Here is a 20,776-nt window from a genome sequence, read left to right on the forward strand (position 1 = left end):
TGTATTGTGATAGACACGCCCACTTGTGATGTCACTACAGGACAGTGTTTGACTTGGCATGTACTGGCTAATTAACATCACGTGTTAGTAAATTAAGGGCCCTTACACAGCACGTATTAATTATCAACACATCTCTATTCATGTTGTGTTAATGATTAGTTCATCATTAACTAAAGTATTATAAATCAATGTTTAGTTAAGGATAAGTTCATTATTAACCTAAGGCTTACATATGACTTATGACAACGTTATTGTAAAGTGCTTAATTTTTGTTTCAGTAGCTTCTAAAACATTACAAAGCTTTTCACTACTTTTGTAATTAATAAGCTCTATATGCTCTATAGATGCATCTTTTCCTATGGGACAGCTACTTACATGAAGCAAAGGAACATTGAGGACCAGTATTAGAGATGTGGTGGTCTGATCACAACATTGTGCAGTTGAAATAACGGCCCCCCCCCCCCCCCCCCCCCGTTGGCTGCCTGCGACTGGCCCCGCCCCTCCAGCTAAATAGGATCAGTGGCTAGGAAGGAGAGGTGGATGCATGCAGGCCAGAATCACTTTAGCCCTGCACACGTCTCAAACTGTAGCCATAGTGAACTGGAAGAAAGAGAGAAATAAATGTTTTAAAAAGAAAATACAACGTTTAGGACTAATTCAAAGGGCAGATTGATTAACTTTGTTTTGTTTTTGGCTGAGAGTGAATACTGTCCTGCTTCTTCTTCTCTACCTGGCTCGGTGGCTTCACCTGCCGTCACCTGTCCCACTTTGGGCATTTCCAAAAGAGGATGTAAGACTGGTAAGTGTGTTTTAGGTGTGTGTGTGAGTCTAATAGTCTATCTAGTTATTGTGGGTGAGTTTGTTAATTGTGCTGATAGTTTGGTGTGTGTGTGTGTGTGTGTGCTTTTGAATTGTGTTATTAGTGTGCGTGTGTGTGTGTGTGTGTGTGTGTGTGTGTGTGTGTGTGTGTGTGTGTGTGTGTGTGTGTGTGTGTGTGTGTGCTTGTTTATTTGTTAGTTTTGTGTATGCGTGTTTATGTACTTATTAATTGTATGCGTCTGGTTGTGTGTGTGAGTCTTTTGCTTGTTACTGTGTGTGTGTTTCTGAGTGCATGCATACATGCATGTGTGTGTGTGTGTGTGTGTGTGTGTGTGTGTGTGTGTGTGTGTGTGTGTGTGTGTGTGTGTGTGTGTGTGTGTGTGTGTGCCCTCTGTGTCAGGCCAGGGGCTTAGCCGTCCCAGGCAGGCCTCTCTGTGGGTGCTCTGCATTAGAAGGCTAAAGCCTCTTACTGTAGACGCTAACCTCGAGACCTCCTGCGGCCCGACGCTCACAGCGGCCATTATGCCTACTTAAGTAGGTGGTGGAACACACACTGGGGGCTGCACTGGTGGCGGCCCTGTGTGAGTGTGAGTGTGTGTGTGTGTGTGTGTGTGTGTGTGTGTGTATTTATGAGAACGCTCCTTCTGTATGCATAATCGTTCACATGGTCACAATGGGCACTGTGTGAACTTGTTGAGGGAATAGGGCTCAATTCGGGTTTGATATGGGAAATAGTGCTCATGGTTTTGTTGAGTTGTGATGGTTTTGCTGCGCATCAGGTGATTGTTACATCAATTCAATACTTTTGGATTACTGACATCTATATATTGTTCATAATGACATACACAGTAGGAGCAAATCACTACAATATACTCTGGATAAATTATGGAGTAACAGGCAGGGAATGCGATAGTGTCATCTAAAGTTACAATTCCGGTGTTTTTTATAGAAGCAACCACTTAATTTTGTTGATAATAGTTTTGCAAAAACAAAGCATTGGCTGACCTTTTAGGTTAATGCTGTATAGTATCTGCTTTTAGTATTTATCAACACTGTGTAGAAAATATGTAAGCATATATACACTTTTGGTTGTGCGTCACAATATCAAAACCAGCCTAGTTTACCTTAAGAGGACACCAATGTTGTGTTCTGTGTAGTTGCTTTTAAATGCTCCGCTTAAGCCACCAGTTATATACTCCTAGCCCAAATGGCCAATCATTTGATAACGCAAGGGAGAGTTTGAAACATGCACTTGAGCTCAAAAGTGGCATACGCTTTGAAACAGCAGGGTCTGAATACAGGCTCAATCAATGTCTAACAATATAAGCCCTCTCATTTTCAATTCAGTCAACTATATTGACAAAAAGAAGTACCCTCTTACTGCTTATCTGTCGCTGTGATACACAACACATGCTCAACAAACCGTGAATCTGTTGAGCATATTTTTTAACTGTGAGCATGAGACATTTACAAAACAGGGACAGCTGCATATTCCCCCACTCACACAATCATGCACCCCATGAACGAGCACCATGAAGACCACCTCTGATAGACGGGTGCGGGTCTGTTACAGAGGTCTTACCAACGGAGGTCATGGAGGACTGGGGGGTCTCAGAGTTGCTCAGCGGATAAGGAAGCCATCCGGGGGGCCTCCGTGTCTGGCCGTCTGAATCCAATCTATGTGAGTCCTGTTTGTGTCCTCTTTTGCCATACGTGCACACCCATGCATCTACTGGCTGGACCCTACAAATGCACACAAACCCACACGTACATGCACACACGTGACGATTAGAAGTCAAATTTCTTAGAAGGATGTTTTTGATATTTGCAAGATGGCTTCTGGCTGGAATCTGAAGGCCAGTACCGTGTCCAAATTGTTTCACTTCTGTCAAAGATAGTGCCTATATAATGTACTGCGTATCACCTATAATGCACCGTAGACAAGAGGTGTACAATCGATGTGGGCTTCCTTCAGCACAATACCCCATGATGCATTGTGCTTTTAATTTCCACCGGATTCCTCCAATAGATTAGGGAGCAGGAAGAAGTGATTAGGGGAAGGAAAGGGGGTTGACTGAGAGCTGGAGTCACAAGAATACTGTTTGCCCAAGGGTACCTGAACCTGGGTCGATACAACGCCTTTTGCCGTCATGGCCTGTGGCACACCGCCAGGTCCAGCCACCGTGACACAAGACACATGGGTGGAGTGCAGGCACAGGGGCGGCTCACAGATACGGTATACTCTGTGACCGATGTGCAGTGGGCACCCTGGGGGTTGGCTAAGAGGCTCTGGAGTGGCATATGCTGTGAGCAAGGGGCGTGTGGGTGGACCTGGCAGCAGATAACACTCAAAGAACTTGGCGAAGAATATGTGCTCAACTGAACTGTTTTTGATTCCTTTCAGAAATCAGTGAATCATCACGAAGTTCATCATGCTACATTTGATTTATTGATTGGGATCCGTTACTATTGAGGTGGCTGTGTGTTCATTTGATAGCATGTTTAACCAATGATGTTATTATTGTTACACTAATACCTAGGACATATAAGCCCTTATGGTCTTTTTTAAAGCTTATTTTCTATTCAGAACTGAACAGAATTGGGGTTAAATGGACTGGGATTTCAGCATTTCCCTTATTACCACAGTTGGCTTATAACATTTGAATCTGTGCAAGTACGTTACAAATAAGATACATTGCCAATATTAACACATTAGTGAATTAATAATTGTCCAACAATATTTCTGCTGAATTAGAATTCCTGCATTTAAACCATATACAATCACCAACACATTTCTACATGTACTTAACATACCCTTGGGTCGTTGAGACACAAACTTGCCTCGTAACCAGATTTATCTTTGCCACTATGAGTGAGACTCACTTCAATCAGAACAGTGTGTACTACTGTGGTGGAGAAGCACATTATTTAGCAACCTTGGTCAACAGTTGCTCATATTTAAGCAGTAGGATTAGCCCTGGGAATTCATTAAGCCTTTAAGGGCCGAGGTTAGCCCCTATCCATAGCGTAGCCTAATGTAGCATAGCATACCGGCATGCAAAAATGTCACTACCCATTGGTTTGAAGGATATTATGTATACTTTATAGTACTGCATTACAATGAAGATTATCAACGATAATGTAAATGATTGTTTGAGTGAATAACCGTTTCTGGCTGTCAACAATTGCAGAAGTTCTTGTTGTAGACTTAGGGAGCGGAGGGTGTGTGTGATAGCCTTTTCATTTGGACTTACAAAATCTAGTATGGGAAAAGTGTTTTATTTAATACTTATTGTCTAAATGGTCTGATTTTAAAGCCCCAGGCCAGAAGCATTTCTACATGAACTATGCCTACTGGGTCATGTTGATTAAGTGAGATTCACATTCTCATGTGTCTCTAGTGTCCCTCCCTTGTCTAACAGTGGCATGTTAGTTGATAATGATAGTTGATGATCTGGAAAAAATACCTGTTAGGCCTATCATCCATTACAGTGGGTAATGATTCCAGGTTTGAAAGACATTTCAAACCCATTATTAACAAATGAGAGGTTTTTAATCCAAATCCAACCCAAAAGTATTTATACAACGTAGCCTATATAAAGGGAAATGCAATCCTGCTATTTTCTGGTTGGCGAGACAAATTTAATAACAGAAGCATATGTATGTACTATATTGCATAATCATGGTTCCCACATTCTCTATTTCAAGTCTTCCTCTGCGTCTTCCTCCCCAGCCACCCATCATATGCTGACCTCCGATGCCCTGCGGTGAATTAGAGGCGACACCATGGTCATCTTACAACAGGTACTGTACAGACACGCTCACTATAAAGCGTGTGTATCTTAGAAAAAAGTGGAAAAAAAAAAGAAATTCATTATTATTTGAATTGTTATTATAATTAGTTGATAGCAAGTTGCAAATTGTACCATTTTGACGGTTGCACGTCTTTTGGCAATTAACGTGTTGTGTTTGTCAACTAAACCGAACAGCTGTCGTACCAAATGTTATTACACTGTTCAACCTTTGAATGATGCCCTACGATGGATCTGGTCCCAACAACATTCTAAATGAAGTGTAACATAATAAAGGCTTAAGGTCAGGGTCTAGACGTAGGATCCAAACGTCTTGCCCCTTGGCTGTCGTTTGCTGTTTTACAAAAGAGATTTGCCCCTCTATATTCTTTGTCTTTTAAAAATCTTTTAAAAATGTGTTAGGACGATGCAACGATAAATATCTGTGATGAAAAGTACAATACAATGGAAATATTGTTTGTTATTGTGTGTCATACATTGTAGGCTTCTGTTATTTCTGATTCAAGGTCTTCCCACCTATCTCAGCGTGGCTAAGTTTATTGCGTAAATAAAACAGACACTGTCTGAATCTTGAAACTTGGTAGGCTCTATCAGACCAGACTCTCTGGATCCAATTGATTGACACTTGATTCATGCAATCAGAATTAAGCTCTCACACGTTGTGGAGCTCTCCTTAGCAAGAGTAGTAAGCTCTAAGGTTCAAGGTAGTTCCATTCTGTCATTCGACGGGGCTTAGTCGTCATTCGTGGAAATCCACCTGTTGACTATGTTGGAGGCCAAACAAGGTTTAAGGAAACCACCACTTTAAGGGAACCTCTGTAACAAATTATACATTTACACTAGTTACCTTTAATGGAATTATGTTATCATACAATTTTCCGTCAAATAATTGTTTGATAGCAGCCAACATTTTGAGAATATTAGTTACTATTAATGGGATTGTAGAAAGATCAATTACCAGCTGAATTAGGTTATGGTAAATTGGTTTCCTCACATGAAGTGTTATCCAACCTGGCGTGTATAAAGTGGTTCTGTGGTGAGCTAACTGCCGGTGCTGATCTCTGACTCCATAGGGGGACTACGTGTGGTTGGACCTGAAGACGGGTCGGGAGTTTGATGTCCCGGTGGGAGCCGTGGTCAAACTGTGCGAATCGGGACAGACCCAGGTCCTGGATGACGAGAACAGCGTGAGTCCCCAACACAAGCAGACACCTAACAAATACGTTAGCTAAAACCGTTTGCTTCCCTGCTGCGCCATGTTGAAGAGGAACCGAATACTAACGTCAAACCACAGATATCGCCACACTTCTGGTAACATTGCGTGATTGCGGTTCAACTAGGTTTTTAAAGCTGAACCTGCTGTTTCTTTGATTAGAATTTTTTGCATATGTAAAATGAAAAAAAAAAAGGAGTGTAACAGAAGAAAAAATGGGAATGGTATCATGCCATCTTGGTTTGTTTATATTTTTAACTTACAGATGTTCTGTAACCTTGCAGATACATAGTGTGTTCAAATTAATCAGCTATAACACCTTTGGATTATATATAGCATAAAAATGTATGTGGCCCCCCAATTGGTGTCTGGAGGTCCAGATATTGTCCCTTCCAGAACAGCCTTTTACATACTTATGCACACACACACACACACCCCAACCCCACCTCCCTCTCCCACCCCTCCCCCTACTCCCCCCGTGCAGGAACACTGGATCTCGCCACAGAATGCTGCCAACTTCAAGCCCATGCACCCCACCTCCATCCATGGGGTGGAGGACATGATCCGGCTTGGAGACCTCAACGAAGCCGGCATCCTCCGGAACCTGCTCATCCGCTACCAAGAGCACGTCATCTACGTTAGTAGTTGTTACCATGTAGCCAGGTGTCAAGCGCCTTTCTTTTAAATCGGGTTAACAGTTGAAGGGAAGCAGATGTCATATGGCTATAGAGGAATGTTGCTCGAATTCTGTCATATTTTCATGGAGAAACCAAAAGTACTCTTTTACAGGAGCGTGTGATGATATGTGGAGAATTGTTTGATACTCCCGAGGATTTTCTTTTAAAGTGATTGTCCCCTGCCTTTCCTTTGCCCTCCCTACTCTCCCTTTATGTAGACTAACTGTGGTGGACGGGTGAGTACAAACTACAGAGGATTGCGTCTTCTAAGCACTGCCGCCATTGCTAATCAAATCCCTAATCGATTCACATCACTCTCTGGCTCTTTTCCTCCATTCAGTCTGACCTTTTATCCTTTTTCATTGTGCTCGGAAGTGCAACGTATCAAGCTAAACCGTTGTTCCAGCCTCTTTCTCCAAGGGTCCACTCGGTAAATGATTACCGTTGATAAACAAGTAAAGAATAAAAAAAACTAACATGGAAACAATCTTGAAATATTTCCACGGCAAGGTGGTTTTCTTCCATCGCACCTTTACACAACTTTTAAAAGCCCATCGTTCCAATCATGTGGTCGGGGGCGGGTGAAATTCGATTGAAATGTTCTAGCCTCGTGATGTCTAACAGTCGTTGAGAGCGATATTCTACTAATATAGGTCAAAAGTTCCATCAAACGACTCTGGACTTTGACTCATGTAGCTTATTATAGAAAAGAAAAAAGTGGTATCTTTGTTTTTCACCTTTTTTGTACTCACCTATATTTCCACTACAGACGTTTACAGGCTCCATCTTGGTGGCGGTCAACCCCTACCAGCTGCTGCCCATCTACACCCCCGACCAGATCCGCCTGTACACCAACAAGAAGATCGGGGAGCTGCCGCCGCACATCTTCGCCATCGCCGACAACTGCTACTTCAACATGCAGCGCAACAAGAAGGACCAGTGCTGCATTATAAGGTGTGTGTGTGTGTGTGTGTGTGTGTGTGTGTGTGTGTGTGTGTGTGTGTGTGTGTGTGTGTGTGTGTGTGTGTGTGTGTGTGTGTGTGTGTGTGTGTGTGTGTGTGTGTGTGCGTGCGTGCGTGCGTGCGTTCAGGTATTGATATCCATGATTAATCATATTGATATTAATAATGTGTTTTCTCACGGCATATGCCTTGTGTATTATCGTGAAATAAGTCTTGATGCATATTATCGTGACGTGTGTCTCAATGTATATTATCGGGAAATATGCCCTAATATATAATATCCGGACTTATGTCTTAATGTATATTATCGTGACGTATGTCCTAATGTATATAATGATGACATATGTCTCAATGCGAATACTAGTGACGTATGTTTTAATGTATATTATTGTGAAAAACGCCTTCATGTATATTGTAACTATATGTCTTAATGTATATTATCCTGACATATGTCTTATGTATATTCTCGCGACATATGTCTTAATTCGTATTATCACAAAATACGTCTCAATTTGCATTGTCGTGACGTATGTCATCATGCATATAATCGTGGCATATGTCTTAATTGGTATTCTCATGACGTGTGATATGATCTGTTGTGACAGTGGGGAGTCGGGAGCTGGGAAAACGGAGAGCACTAAGCTGATCCTCCAGTTCCTGGCCGCCATCAGCGGACAACACTCCTGGATAGAGCAGCAGGTCCTGGAGGCCACCCCCATCCTAGAAGGTCTGGGCATATACCATACCAGATATATATATATATACATATATATTGTGAATAAAACCCCCTCGCGATAATTTGTTTGGATACATGCAGATGATGTCATTAAGGACAGGATTTTTAAAAGGAAATGTAATTATTGAGGAGACATTTATGTCCGCATCCCGAGTCACAAAATGGGCTTTCATGGCAATAATAGCCGTACTCCAACTATATTTTGGTCAAGCCAATATCCTCATAGTGGCATCCAGCTGAGGTATTTTTCATATTCAGTTATATGCACATACTTCAAAATAAATATGCAAATTCTGCTAAGGAAAAGAGATGCAAGGTGTTGGATTTTTGTTTTTTATCACTGAACTATGGGATACAGATAACGCTACTTATTTAGTCTAAACCAACCCGAAACTCTAAATCCTAAAGAGCTTTTTGATTTCTTAACATGTCGTCGCCTTGGTGTTTGTGTGTGTGTGTGTGTGTGTGTGTGTGTGTGTGTGTGTGTGTGTGTGTGTGTGTGTGTGTGTGTGTGTGTGTGTGTGTGTGTGTGTGTGTGTGTGTGTGTGTGTGTGTGTGTGTGTTTATCTATTCTCACAGCATTTGGCAACGCCAAGACCATTCGCAACGACAACTCGAGCCGCTTCGGGAAGTACATAGACATCCACTTCAACAAGCGGGGGGCTATCGAGGGGGCCAAGATAGAGCAGTACCTGCTGGAGAAGTCCCGGGTCTGCCGGCAGGTGAGGGCCGTCACACCAAGGATGAAACAGACACTCTGTCATTCACTATCCATGGGTCTTCTATTGAGGGGCTGGGCTAGTGTGGGAGTGGCTCGGTTGTTGATATATACAAAAAGTTCACTACAAAATAATGTTAAATATAACGATTATTTTCAAGGAAATACTATTTATATTGACTATTGTTGGTGATATCATTTTTTCTAAATGTAAGACCAGGATGGTTGTTCCCAATCTGGCTGTTTTCCATTATAGCTCACCCTTCCTGCCCTGACTCTCCTATCCTCATGGTTGTGTGCAGGCTCCTGACGAGAGGAACTACCACGTCTTCTACTGCATGCTGAAGGGAATGCCCCCTGAGCTGAAGACCAAGCTGGGCCTCGGCCAGGCTACCGACTACTCTTACCTCACCATGGTTGGTGTCTCCCCGTGAAACAAAAATACATCCATATGAGCCATGTAATGAGCAATGCTCCTTTCATCTATAATATCTCATTCAACCTTTGAGTTTGTCTTGTAAATATCATTTTTAACCTTTTCCTTAATACGGGGGATTTTCAAAATAAGAGCCTCCAACCTGACCTCGCTTTTTTTATTCGCGACAGGGGAACTGCACACAATGCGAAGGCCGGGACGACCTGAACGACTACTCAAGCATCCAGTCGGCCATGAAGGTGCTCATGTTCACTGAGACGGAGAACTGGGAGATCTCTAAGCTGCTCGCCGCCATCCTACACATGGGGAACCTGGGATTTGACGGTCAGTGCTACAGTATACATACAGTATGACCAGTAATCCTGCGCAAGCAGGTCAACGCTGGATGAACAGGGGCGTTTCACAAGCAAAAACATTCTGGCTGGACACCAATGTTCTTAGAAAAGTGAATGCAATGGTTGGAAATCACCACTGTGTACACTGGCCCCAGATAAATGCACTTATTCAAATCCAAATCTGAAAGTTAAAAATCTTTTTAATATCTCTTTTATGTAACAGGAAGCAAGGTGTACCTCCAACCCCTTTTAGTGGTTGGTTTCCGGATCGGGCTCCGTTGCGTCTCTAGTCACACGGAAGTCATTTTGTAGCATAGTAAGACCTCTGGACCCAGTTTACCTTCAGAAAACGTATTCAGTTCCAGAGACAAGCAGTTCTTTTTGTATCCCAACAGCCCGCACCTATGACAACCTGGACGCCTGCGTGGTGGTGCGATCCCCTGACCTGATGACCGCTGCCTCGCTGATGGAGGTCCGTGTGTGTTTGTGCACCCTATCTCATGAACCTTACAGTCTCCACGATCTCTGTTCCATTTTCACCAACACCCAGTTTGTAAATTTCCCAACACTGCAAATTCAAGGGCATGCATTAGTGGGACCAGAGGCACTCAGTCACCTTTGTGTTAGCTCGTTCGGCTATAGATAGTGACTTAGCTGACATTTGTTTAAATTAAAGTCTTTGGCGATCTTCGAGATTGCCACTTAAATGTTTGATTGAAACAAATAATTGAATCAGTCAAATCAATCAGTCAATGGTGTCTCTCATCACCAACAGCACAGGTGTCCCTGCTGCATTAGTCTGTCTGTATGGCCTCGGCCTCAGGCCTCACATATAGAGTGGATTCATTACTGGTGAGAGAAACTCCATCTAATGAGTTATTTAGTCTGCTAGTGCGGGTTCTCCTCTCAAGTTTTGAGAAATGAGAAGAAGAACGGTGCGTGGTTTTAATGATTCTAATTCATCAAACAGATCATTTAAAAAAACATTTACCCTGGATTGAATATGGATGAATGAAAATAAAATATTAATGGTGAGCAGTTGAGAGAGTCCATTCTTGTATAAATATGTGTTGTCGTTGTTGTTGGCTTGTTTTGTGTTATTTACCAAATGCCATACACATCTATACAGATTGTAAACTCCTCTGTTACCATTGACTAGTTCAGAGATATTGATCTGCTTTAACATTAACGGTTATTCAAAGGTTTACTCATGTGTGTTTTCACTGTGATCAAGTGAATTCTGGCTTCAGCTCAATTCTGTTTTGGTTTCACTTTTGGTTTCAAAGGTGGATCCCAAGGACGTGATGGTGTGTCTGACCACACGCACCCTCATCACACGTGGAGAGAGCGTTGCCACACCCCTAAATGTGGAGCAGGGACTAGATGTCAGGAACGCCTTTGTCAAGGTCACAATCTAGCTTCCAAAACTCATATTAACTGCACACAGATAGTTGTTTATCCCAAATCCCAACCGTTTGTCAAAGTGTATGCAATTCAAGAAGGAAAATCTTCTGGCACACATTAAATCTGCTCAGAGAATTTATTTTGAGTCATTTTGAGCTATTATGTTATTAATATTGCATATCATGCCAAAAAGGAGGCATGCCATCTCAGGAATTGGGGACTCTTCGACAAAACTGCTTTTTGATTTACCACACCCTACTAAGTTAAGTCCTCTCTGTGTAGCATCACTAGTTTATATTAAGATTTTTACTGTATATCCGGCTTCCCTCCTTCCAGGGGATTTACGGCAGGCTGTTCGTCTGGATCGTGGACAAGATCAATGCTGCTATCTACAGGCCCACGTCCTGTGAGACCAAGATCCAGACCAGGTCCATCGGACTGCTGGACATCTTTGGTTTCGAGAACTTCTTTGTCAACAGGCAAGTGGCCCTGTTTATGTGATATGGTTCAATGTTTGCTTTGTGAATTGATGAACTGCAAAGATATATTTTGTGAAGTTGGTTAATCTACAAACACCAGCACCCTACTATAACAAGTTGTCCAACAAATATTTGTGATGTGGTCAACAGAAAAATTCATCCAACAACATTGGTGTTTCTTGCTGTTTTTGTGACAGTGTGCAAACACCTTTAAAGAACTAGAAATGGCTGCTGCAGAGCCATTGACATTAGTTGGTCACAGGGTACAGTCTCCCGAGATAATCGCAAATGTGTACGTGAGCTTTTCATAATACCCATGAAATTCTCAAGACCACGAGAAGTCTCGACACCCTGGGAAAATCTTTTTCAATCTCTCTCTGAGGCTTTTGATGGAGAAGATAATCACACACCTTCAGTAATCCCTTGTTCACTTCTCTACCAATCGCCCACTTATAGTTTTGAACAGCTATGCATCAACTTTGCCAACGAGAACCTGCAACAGTTCTTCGTACGACACGTCTTCAAGCTGGAGCAGCAGGAGTACAACCTGGAGGACATCAGCTGGCAGCACATCGAGTTCACAGACAACCAGGACGCCCTGGACATGATCGCCAACAAACCCATGAACATCATCTCCCTCATCGACGAGGAGAGCAAGTTCCCAAAGGTATAGCAACCCGCCTCCACCAGGAAATACCTTTTGACGGAAATTTCCCATCATAAGTGGATTGGAATGGCTTGCTTAGCTTGCTTTCTCACAATACAATTTAGCAAATACAGAGAAGGTTCTGCATGACCCCTTAAGCCTGAAAAACACGATTGTTTCGACTGAAGGGGTATATTATACAGGTAAATATGTGGTTTTGCAGTGTTTGCAGGGTTGAAAGCGCTGGTTTTGTATGTTGTTCTATCTATAGGGAACGGATGGCACAATGTTATTCAAGCTGAACTCCCAGCACAAGCTCAACCCTAATTATATCCAGCCCAAGAACAGCTACGAGACCCAGTTTGGAATCCAGCACTTTGCCGGGGTGGTGAACTACGAGACCAAAGGTACGTGTCTTACAAAGTTATCCAACATCCCGGTTAATGTGGTGGTGTACAAAAGTCAAAGCCCCGTCTGTGCTCTATTACAAAACTGAACAGGAATACAAAACACCAGAACCTACTTACCACAGCCCAACCATAACCCCAAGCCAGGTACCAAAGGTTTTTAGTGTTACAAAAATAACCGCTTTCCTCAAGACTAATCTCTTAATAGCCAGTTGGCCTATAATAGGAAGGGAAAACTCTTGCACCACTGGACTCGGTATCGTGATTCATTCATTATTCATAATCCACAAGCACTCTGACCAAACACTGCTGCTTGTTCCACTTTTGCATTGACACATTTTCTCTGTGATGAAAGAAATAGTGCTAATTTAGTGTTACTACTGTCCTCCCTTGCAGGATTCCTGGAGAAAAACAGAGACAGCCTGCACACAGACATCATTCAGCTGGTGCACTCCTCCAAGAACAAGTTCATCAAGCAGATCTTTCAGGCCGACGTTGCCATGGTAAAGACATATGTCACCAGTGGTGAATCCTGGCTCAAAAAACCAATTGTTCTTACCAAATACATGTGGCACAAGGAAAGCTCTTTTAGGACAAGAGACACAAGCATTGAATTTGAATTTTCTCTGGTTCCCATATCTGTAAACTTAATCAAAATCTGACGCTCCTCCTACTTTGTAAACTCACCTTGATTTTGAATGAGCACCTCTATGTATGCCACAAGATTTGAGCTAATGCAGTGCAGCCCTTCCTGATATTTCAGATCGATCAGGTGGATGGCCTGCAATTTGTTAGTGAAAGATGTTTCGTTGGCAGTTGTGAACAGATGGGCAATCAGTGCATCCAGTTAATACGTGAATTCAGTTAAAGGATGAATTCAGTTCAAGGGGACCTATTATGCTTTTCGACTTTTATGACCTATAAACGTTGTTATAATGATTGATAGTCATGTTTAACCATACACAAAAAACGAAGTAGATTTTCGGGAAACTCTTCCTCTCATCTGGGTGCTTTCAGGCTTCTCTGTCAACGTTCGGTTTCGTCCTTCTCCGCCCCCTCGCCCCCCTCCTGCCAACCCAACTCCGTTGTGTTTGGTTACCTTCCTCGAAGCGCGCGCGCGGGCAGATTTGACCAGGCATATGGGGGCGCGGCAGGAGTGCCTCTACGTAGATGATTTCCCGGAAATGTGAACAAGTGAATCGCAAACGTTGTCCCGAGTGTTTAGCGCTCTGCACAGCCACCCCAGACTGTCAGCAGGGAATACGTCGAAATGCATGTATGTCATTATTTGACACTTTAGTATGGTTAAACATGACTATCAATCATTATAACAACGTTTATAGGTCATAAAAGTCGAAAAAGCATAATAGGTCCCCTTTAAGAAATCAGTGATTTCAGCTGGTGTAGTTGTTAGGTAAACTCGTGACCCTTTAAGGGGGTAGTTTGTCAGCCTCTCTTTGCTCGAGGTTGTCTGTCCTTTGTTGGCAGTGGACTAACGGCGCTAGTCTTTCCCTTCCTGTCTCTCTCTCGCTCTCTCTCTACTTTTGTTCATCATCATCAGTTTCTTTGTGGCTATCAGCAGCCCAGCACTCCTACTCCGAAGGTAACCCTAAACGTTCCAAGAGTCTGTAGTGGCCTGTGGTCTGACATATCATCCTGTGTATTTGTTTTTGTCAGTTAGCCAATTACTTGTGTTCTGTGATACCCAAACAATTTTTAGAAACATCCAATTCCCCAAACCTCTCCATTGCCTTGGTTCTAAAGACAGGTGTGGTCGTCAGTATAAAACAACAGTGACGAAGATACAAGCTTTATAACGTTATTATGAGTATAAGCTTTTTGCTGTATATCTCGGTTTCTTAACTGCATTAGTAGTGTGAATCCTCTAATCGTATCAGCCAGCATGCGCACTTTACAAGATAAGATAGTACTGTATATATCCCAGATTGAATCTTCAGGCACACACACACAACAAATATCTGAATAAATGCTTTGGTTTTGAAGTTATGGCCAATGTGCTCCTGATCCCAATGACTCCCGCTGCAAAAATGACTATTTGACTATGATTGAGGGAAAGCTTATGTTCAGATTGACGATAAGAAGTAGTACTCTCTCCATATTTCTTTAAAATCCATTTCAGAATGCCACTCGTTAATACTACCTAATAAGTACCCTGAATTTTGAGTTTGTGTCCTGTGTTTGTGTTGTTGTTGTTGTTGTTTTTGTTGTTGTTGTGTTATCAATGTCTCTATGTAGCCCCCCCCGTGGTTGTCACTTTTCAATTTCAATCCCGCCACAAATGTAGGTTTGGCTGGACTCCCATGCTATGCATCACCAGCCACTCCGCAGCGAGTCACTACGCATGGATCTGATGGATGTTGACGTGCCTCCTGGTGTCTGCTTGTGTTCAGGGCGTTGAGACCAGGAAGCGCTCTCCCACCCTGAGCAGCCAGTTCAAGCGCTCCCTGGAGATGCTCATGCGCACACTCAACCTGTGCCAGCCCTTCTTCGTCCGCTGCATCAAACCCAACGAGTTAAAGAAACCTATGGTGAGTCACTCGGTATTTAGTGGGTGTACTTATTTTTGGTTTATGGATTTCTATGACATGCGGGTATTGTTAATGATACCACATGGATGTCTTTTGTTTTGGTTCTCTTGTATTCTGACAAAGAGTAGTTGCATAGCTTTCTTCAAGTCGATGACTTCTATGTACCTTTCAATGGCAGGCTGTCCTTGTGAGTTGCGGATAAACCACAACTTGCAATATTTTCTACCAATTTTAAACGTCAGATATTGCCAATGAAGATCGTAGGAACAGAGCGAGGTAAACATCCAGTGCAAACCGCTATGTGTACAAATTGTACTAATTAAGTGATGATTGGTTGAAAGGATAACTCCCAGCCGCCCGTCAGTGTGTGTCAGTCCGTGACATCCCTAGTATGGCCTGTTGACATGTTGGATCTGTGTGACTGCCGCTCACCGCGTGCAGCTGTTCGACCGAGGGCTGTGCGTGCGTCAGCTTCGCTACTCTGGCATGATGGAGACCATACGGATCCGGAGAGCGGGCTACCCCATTCGCTACACCTTCGCAGAGTTTGTGGAGCGCTACCGCGTCCTGATGCCCGGCATCAAGCCGGCACACATGCAGGTCAGCAGTGTCGCCGCCATCTCCTGATCATTATAATCTAACAACTCTCATGCTCATCTCATTTTTGGTAATGATTATTAACTGCATCTCATTATTAGATTTCATTGCATGACACTACATCATTAGCATTGCCATTCTGTTATCATTAATGTATTATTATCATTATCATGATCATTCTCACTGCATCTCATTATCAATGATCCTTATCAACTGCATCTCATTATTACATTACATAACCGTCATCATTATCTCTGTAATGTCGTTATTGTTATCATCTCATGATAACTTTCACTCGCCATGCATCTTATTATCAATAATAATGATCAACTGCATCTCATTATACCATCATTCTTAGTGTCATCTGCTTATCATCATCATCTCATGATCATTCTCACTGCATCTCATCTCATTATCACCATATCCTCATTATTATGTCTTTCAAGTACAACACACATGCATTGTACTGAAGCATTGTTCTGCTGCTCTGTGTTGATCCATCCAGGAGGACCTGCGTGGATTGTGCCAGGAGAGGGTCTGGGCCATGTTGGGGGAACATGGCGACTGGCAGATAGGCAAGACCAAGATCTTCCTCAAGGTTATTCCTGTTTACTTTTTCTATAAACCTCAACATGTTTTGTGGAACATGTTACATTTTCGACTTTCTATTTGCTATTTCTGTCAAATAGCTTTGTCATTGTCATAAGAAATGATGACACGTCTCACATGGGGATTGTTTAATAAGATTTGCTGAACAGCGTACCTGTACATTTGAACAATACAGGCAGCATTTTGTGAAATATCTCTTTTGAAAGCACCAAATATGAAAACGTAAGGTGGTGCATTATTATTTTCATTCACTGTTATATGTCAGATTTGAGCAATGTCACTGTGTTTTCACACTTTTTGGGGAGATTTTCTTGGCTTATCTGGGAGGCTTATGATTACAGGGTGTTATCAAATCTCTTGAATGTGGGCCTGTTAAACAGTTTGAGAAGTTCTCGACAACGTGAGTCTAGCTGGATGCAGCATTTCCTAAGGTGGACATCAATCACTTACTGAGGCTTATTTCTGCTAGTGGCCATCACGAGGTGGTCAGATTGATTGTAATTCTCCTGCGGTGTGTGTCTTGATTTACATGGCCGCGGGCAAACTGTCTTGCGCTCAGTCGTCTTGACATCCACAAATGTCCTGCAAAATGTTGCATTTTTGGCAATGCCTTTTTTTCCTGAGCTCACTCCCTAATTGATGGACAGACAATGTAATCAGTACGACAAATTAGTCTTTCATGTTGATGAGATTCTCTGGTCCAACGGCAATGATTTCAAAAAGGCTCTTAAATATGATTAGTCTGTATCTTAATTCACCTGCTTAGAGCTGTGCGTCACCCTTTGCTGATAAATGTTTGTGTCTGTGTGCGTTGTGCGTGCATGTGTGTACACATCTGTGTGTGTGTGTGTTTTTGTGTGTTTGTGTGTGTGTGTGTGTGTTTTTGGGTGTGTTTGTGTTTTTGGGTGTGTGTCTACACATCTGTGTGTATGTATGCCTGTGTGTCTGTCCCCAACTGTGTGTGTGTGTGTTTGTTTTTGGGTGTGTGTGTGTTTTTGTGTGTGTGTGTGTGCACATTTGTTTCTGTGTTTGTGTGTATGTTGGGTTTTTTCTGTGTCTGTGTGTGTGTGTGTGTGTGTGTGTGTGTGTGTGTGTGTGTGTGTGTGTGTGTGTGTGTGTGTGTGTGTGTGTGTGTGTGTGTGTGTGTGTGTGTGTATTGTTGCCTACCAGGACCACCATGACATGCATCTGGAGATTGAGAGGGACAAAGCCATCACAAACAAGGCCGTTCTCATCCAGAAGTCAGTGCGTGGGCTCAGAGAGCGGTGAGGACCTGTGGTCATTCCCTATAGCGCCTACAGCCTCTACAGCCTCTGGACTATAGGAGAGATACATATGTTATACTATAGTAAGGTATAGAATAGTATAACATAGTATAGCACAGTAAAGTACATTTCTGTACAGTCAAGTACAGTACAGTTAAGTATAGCATAGTATAGTTTAGCCTAGTATAGTACATTACAGTACAGTACAGTAAAGTATAGTATAGTATAGTATAGTACATTACAGGACAGTATAGTATAGTATAGAATAATACAGTACATTACAGTTCAATACAATATAGTAAAGTATAGCATAATACATGTTTCCAGTGTATGATCAGACACCCTTCACCTGCTCTTTATCTGGTTAATTATTTATTTGCATTTAGTTATTTAGTGTTTTTAGAGTTTTTGAGGGAGACCTGGCCAAGATAAAAACCCTGTACAAGGTTTTTAAGTACAAGGTTAATAAACTATTGAATAGAGCATTTAAAAACAGACAAGGAACCATTAAGTAAACCAGAGTTAAAAACAGACAAAAACTAATACCAAATCCAGATGAGGAAAAACCAATCCCCTCTGCCTACACATGACTCTGTGTATGTGCGTGTGTGTGTGTTGCGCAGAACCCACTTCCTGCGTGTGAGGAGGGCCGTGACAGTGATCCAGAAGATGTGGAGGGGGTATTGCTGCCGCAAGAATTACCGAACTGTGAGTATCCTCATTGTTGTCCTTATTATCACATCACATCATCACATTATTTAGTAGAGTGTGCTTGCATTGACAACAAACAGTAAGCCCTACAAATCCGTCTTTTTAAAATCGTTTTCATACTGAAATGACATCCGCCCCAAAGGAGTTCACCTCAGCGCACAGTTTAAATGGAGTTCACCACGTAGTTGACCTCTTGGTGTTTTCTTTTCTCTGGAATACTCTGACAGGGGCTACAATCGATCTATAACAGTGCCCCTCTCAAAGCAATGGAAATGAATAGCCTTCGATTTCACTTCACTCCCTAGTGCCCAGTGACCACGCTGCATTACATCGTGAAGATTTGAGGGAAGATGAAGTGTTGTCCATATTGTTTGAATTGTTAAAAAAATATTGAGGCCAATGACTAAATCGTCATGGGTTTATAGCCAGCTCCTATAAGGGACATTTCCACACAATTGCATGCACATCAACAGGGGCGTAGCCACATGGGGGGCCAGGGGGGGCCACGGCCCCCCATGGTACTTCAACACCCCTTAGCAAATCATTTGAGCATCTTCAAATGATCCTCCTTTAAAACCTTTCTCCGACGTGCTTCCCGCTGATGCTGAGCCCTCTGAAGGCCGTTCTGCTCACTAACCGGCTCCGCCCCCGGCCCCTCCCCAGATGAAGGTGGGCTTCCTGCGCCTCCAGGCGCTGTACCGCGCCCGGACGCTGTGCCGGAGCTACCGGGCGACGCGCCGCTGCGTGGCCCTGCTCCAGGCGCGTTGCCGTGGCTACCTGGTGCGGCAGACCTTCTGCAGGCGTCACCGTGCCGTGCTGACCCTCCAGGCCTACACGCGGGGGATGATCGCCAGGCGGCTCTGTCACCGGCTGCGGGCGGAGGTAAACGCTCACCACTGCATCTACTACTGCTACATGTGCCGGGTGGTGGGCGGCCGTAGGGAGGGCCTGTGGTGCTGAGGGGGGGGCAGGGGGCCCGGGGCCACGGGGGGGGTGCCAATGGGAAATAGAAGGAGAGAGTGTGAACGGCAGCCGTCGGTAAAGACGGCCATGTGTGTGCTGTGTGGATGTGGTGATGGGGGTAAAAGCAGACCAGAGGGGATTTCCGTTAACCGTGCTTTTGCGATTAAGGTTAAAAGCCACAGTCAGTGCTCAGGTTCACTGATCGTATTATTTATATGAATACTTGTTTGGTCATCGTCAAATTCTCAAATATCCTTATTGTGTGGTAAAATGGGAATGATTTATAACTGGATTTTGTCCAGTTTATAATATTGGGGTATTCCGTTTCGGATTTTGTCCATATCAGCCATCCAGCTCGAGCCATAAAAGACTAAGGTTTCATCCATGTCAGAAGACAAACTTTTGCCTTATTTTGAAATTTTCTTTGGATTTTCCCGACATGTCGTCCAACAGCCTAATATTTGAACAATTGTTTTTTTCCACGTACCTTCACTTTACAGTTGAATTGTGTTTATATATGACATTTGGAAGATGATATAATACTTGAAAGTATCTGTGTGTTTTTCTGTTAAAATTGTATAACTATTTATTTTTTTAATGTCAATTACCAGCGAATGCCCTGTTGTAAGACATACTTTTCTTTATTTAATGTTCTGAAACAGTTCATGTTGAATAAATCATACATTTATAAGTATTTGTTTCATCTCATCTCTGTCATCGCAGTTTTCTAGCATGATTGTAGAAGGATGTCGATGTAAACACACAAATAGAGAAGAGATATATTTAATACTTGGGATCAAGACTTATTAACTTAGATTGCTGTCACACATGTACAGTATATAAATACCCCTGCCAACGCTCAGTTAAAAAGTTGTGGGTGTAGGAGTCATCCTACAAGATATTTATTTAACTTGACTTTCTTCAGCCCTGCAGTAGGATAACTAGTCATGCGGTTCTCTGCTCTCTGTGGGTGTTACCCATCTTTCAACTCGGCCACTGATATTCATTGTCGTGACGTTTTGGCTTTCAGGAAAATATTTAGAGGCTATTCCTTAGTTGTGGTGGTAACTGCAGCAGTATAGCTTGCAGTTTTAGTTTCCATAGTTACTCATCTTTATATTTTCATGAAGAATTGTATCGCCCCCTTGCATTATCTCTCGTCAGTGTTGAATGCAAATGAGGTGCTGAGCATTTCAGTAAAAAAACAAAGTTTGCCTTGGGCTTGGTATTTTACTTCTTTAAAAAATAAGAACAACAAAATAGACTAAACTTAGTGTATATTGTTTGTCTTCATTGATAGCTTTGTGGTTTGTACGACATAGGAACTAGAGAGTAACTAGTCAATAAGCTAACTTACTTTTGATCCTAAAACCTCTTTGTTGCTCATCTGTTTAAAATATGCCCCTGTCTCCCACTCCTCTACCTCCCTCTTCCTCTA

General features: G+C 42.7%; 1 protein-coding gene across 1 annotated transcript in view; it reads left to right on the forward strand.

Moving 5' to 3' along the window:
- The first annotated feature begins 532 nt into the window (after positions 1–532).
- LOC115547592 (unconventional myosin-VIIa) overlaps positions 533–20,776 on the forward strand; it is a 39,690-nt gene continuing 19,446 nt past the window's right edge. The window contains exons 1-22 of the mRNA XM_030361928.1: positions 533–799; positions 2,393–2,500; positions 4,553–4,623; positions 5,705–5,818; positions 6,329–6,481; positions 7,291–7,475; positions 8,089–8,210; positions 8,799–8,941; positions 9,240–9,353; positions 9,544–9,697; positions 10,104–10,180; positions 10,995–11,114; positions 11,449–11,591; positions 12,048–12,258; positions 12,509–12,644; positions 13,041–13,147; positions 15,056–15,193; positions 15,635–15,793; positions 16,296–16,388; positions 17,570–17,664; positions 18,288–18,372; positions 19,039–19,257. Coding sequence (XP_030217788.1) covers positions 4,606–4,623; positions 5,705–5,818; positions 6,329–6,481; positions 7,291–7,475; positions 8,089–8,210; positions 8,799–8,941; positions 9,240–9,353; positions 9,544–9,697; positions 10,104–10,180; positions 10,995–11,114; positions 11,449–11,591; positions 12,048–12,258; positions 12,509–12,644; positions 13,041–13,147; positions 15,056–15,193; positions 15,635–15,793; positions 16,296–16,388; positions 17,570–17,664; positions 18,288–18,372; positions 19,039–19,257 — 2,586 coding nt within the window. The 5' untranslated portion in view covers positions 533–799; positions 2,393–2,500; positions 4,553–4,605. The remainder of the gene's footprint in view (positions 800–2,392; positions 2,501–4,552; positions 4,624–5,704; positions 5,819–6,328; positions 6,482–7,290; positions 7,476–8,088; positions 8,211–8,798; positions 8,942–9,239; positions 9,354–9,543; positions 9,698–10,103; positions 10,181–10,994; positions 11,115–11,448; positions 11,592–12,047; positions 12,259–12,508; positions 12,645–13,040; positions 13,148–15,055; positions 15,194–15,634; positions 15,794–16,295; positions 16,389–17,569; positions 17,665–18,287; positions 18,373–19,038; positions 19,258–20,776) is intronic.

This window comes from Gadus morhua, chromosome 7 (assembly GCF_902167405.1).
Source record: "Gadus morhua chromosome 7, gadMor3.0, whole genome shotgun sequence".
NCBI lineage: Eukaryota > Metazoa > Chordata > Actinopteri > Gadiformes > Gadidae > Gadus > Gadus morhua.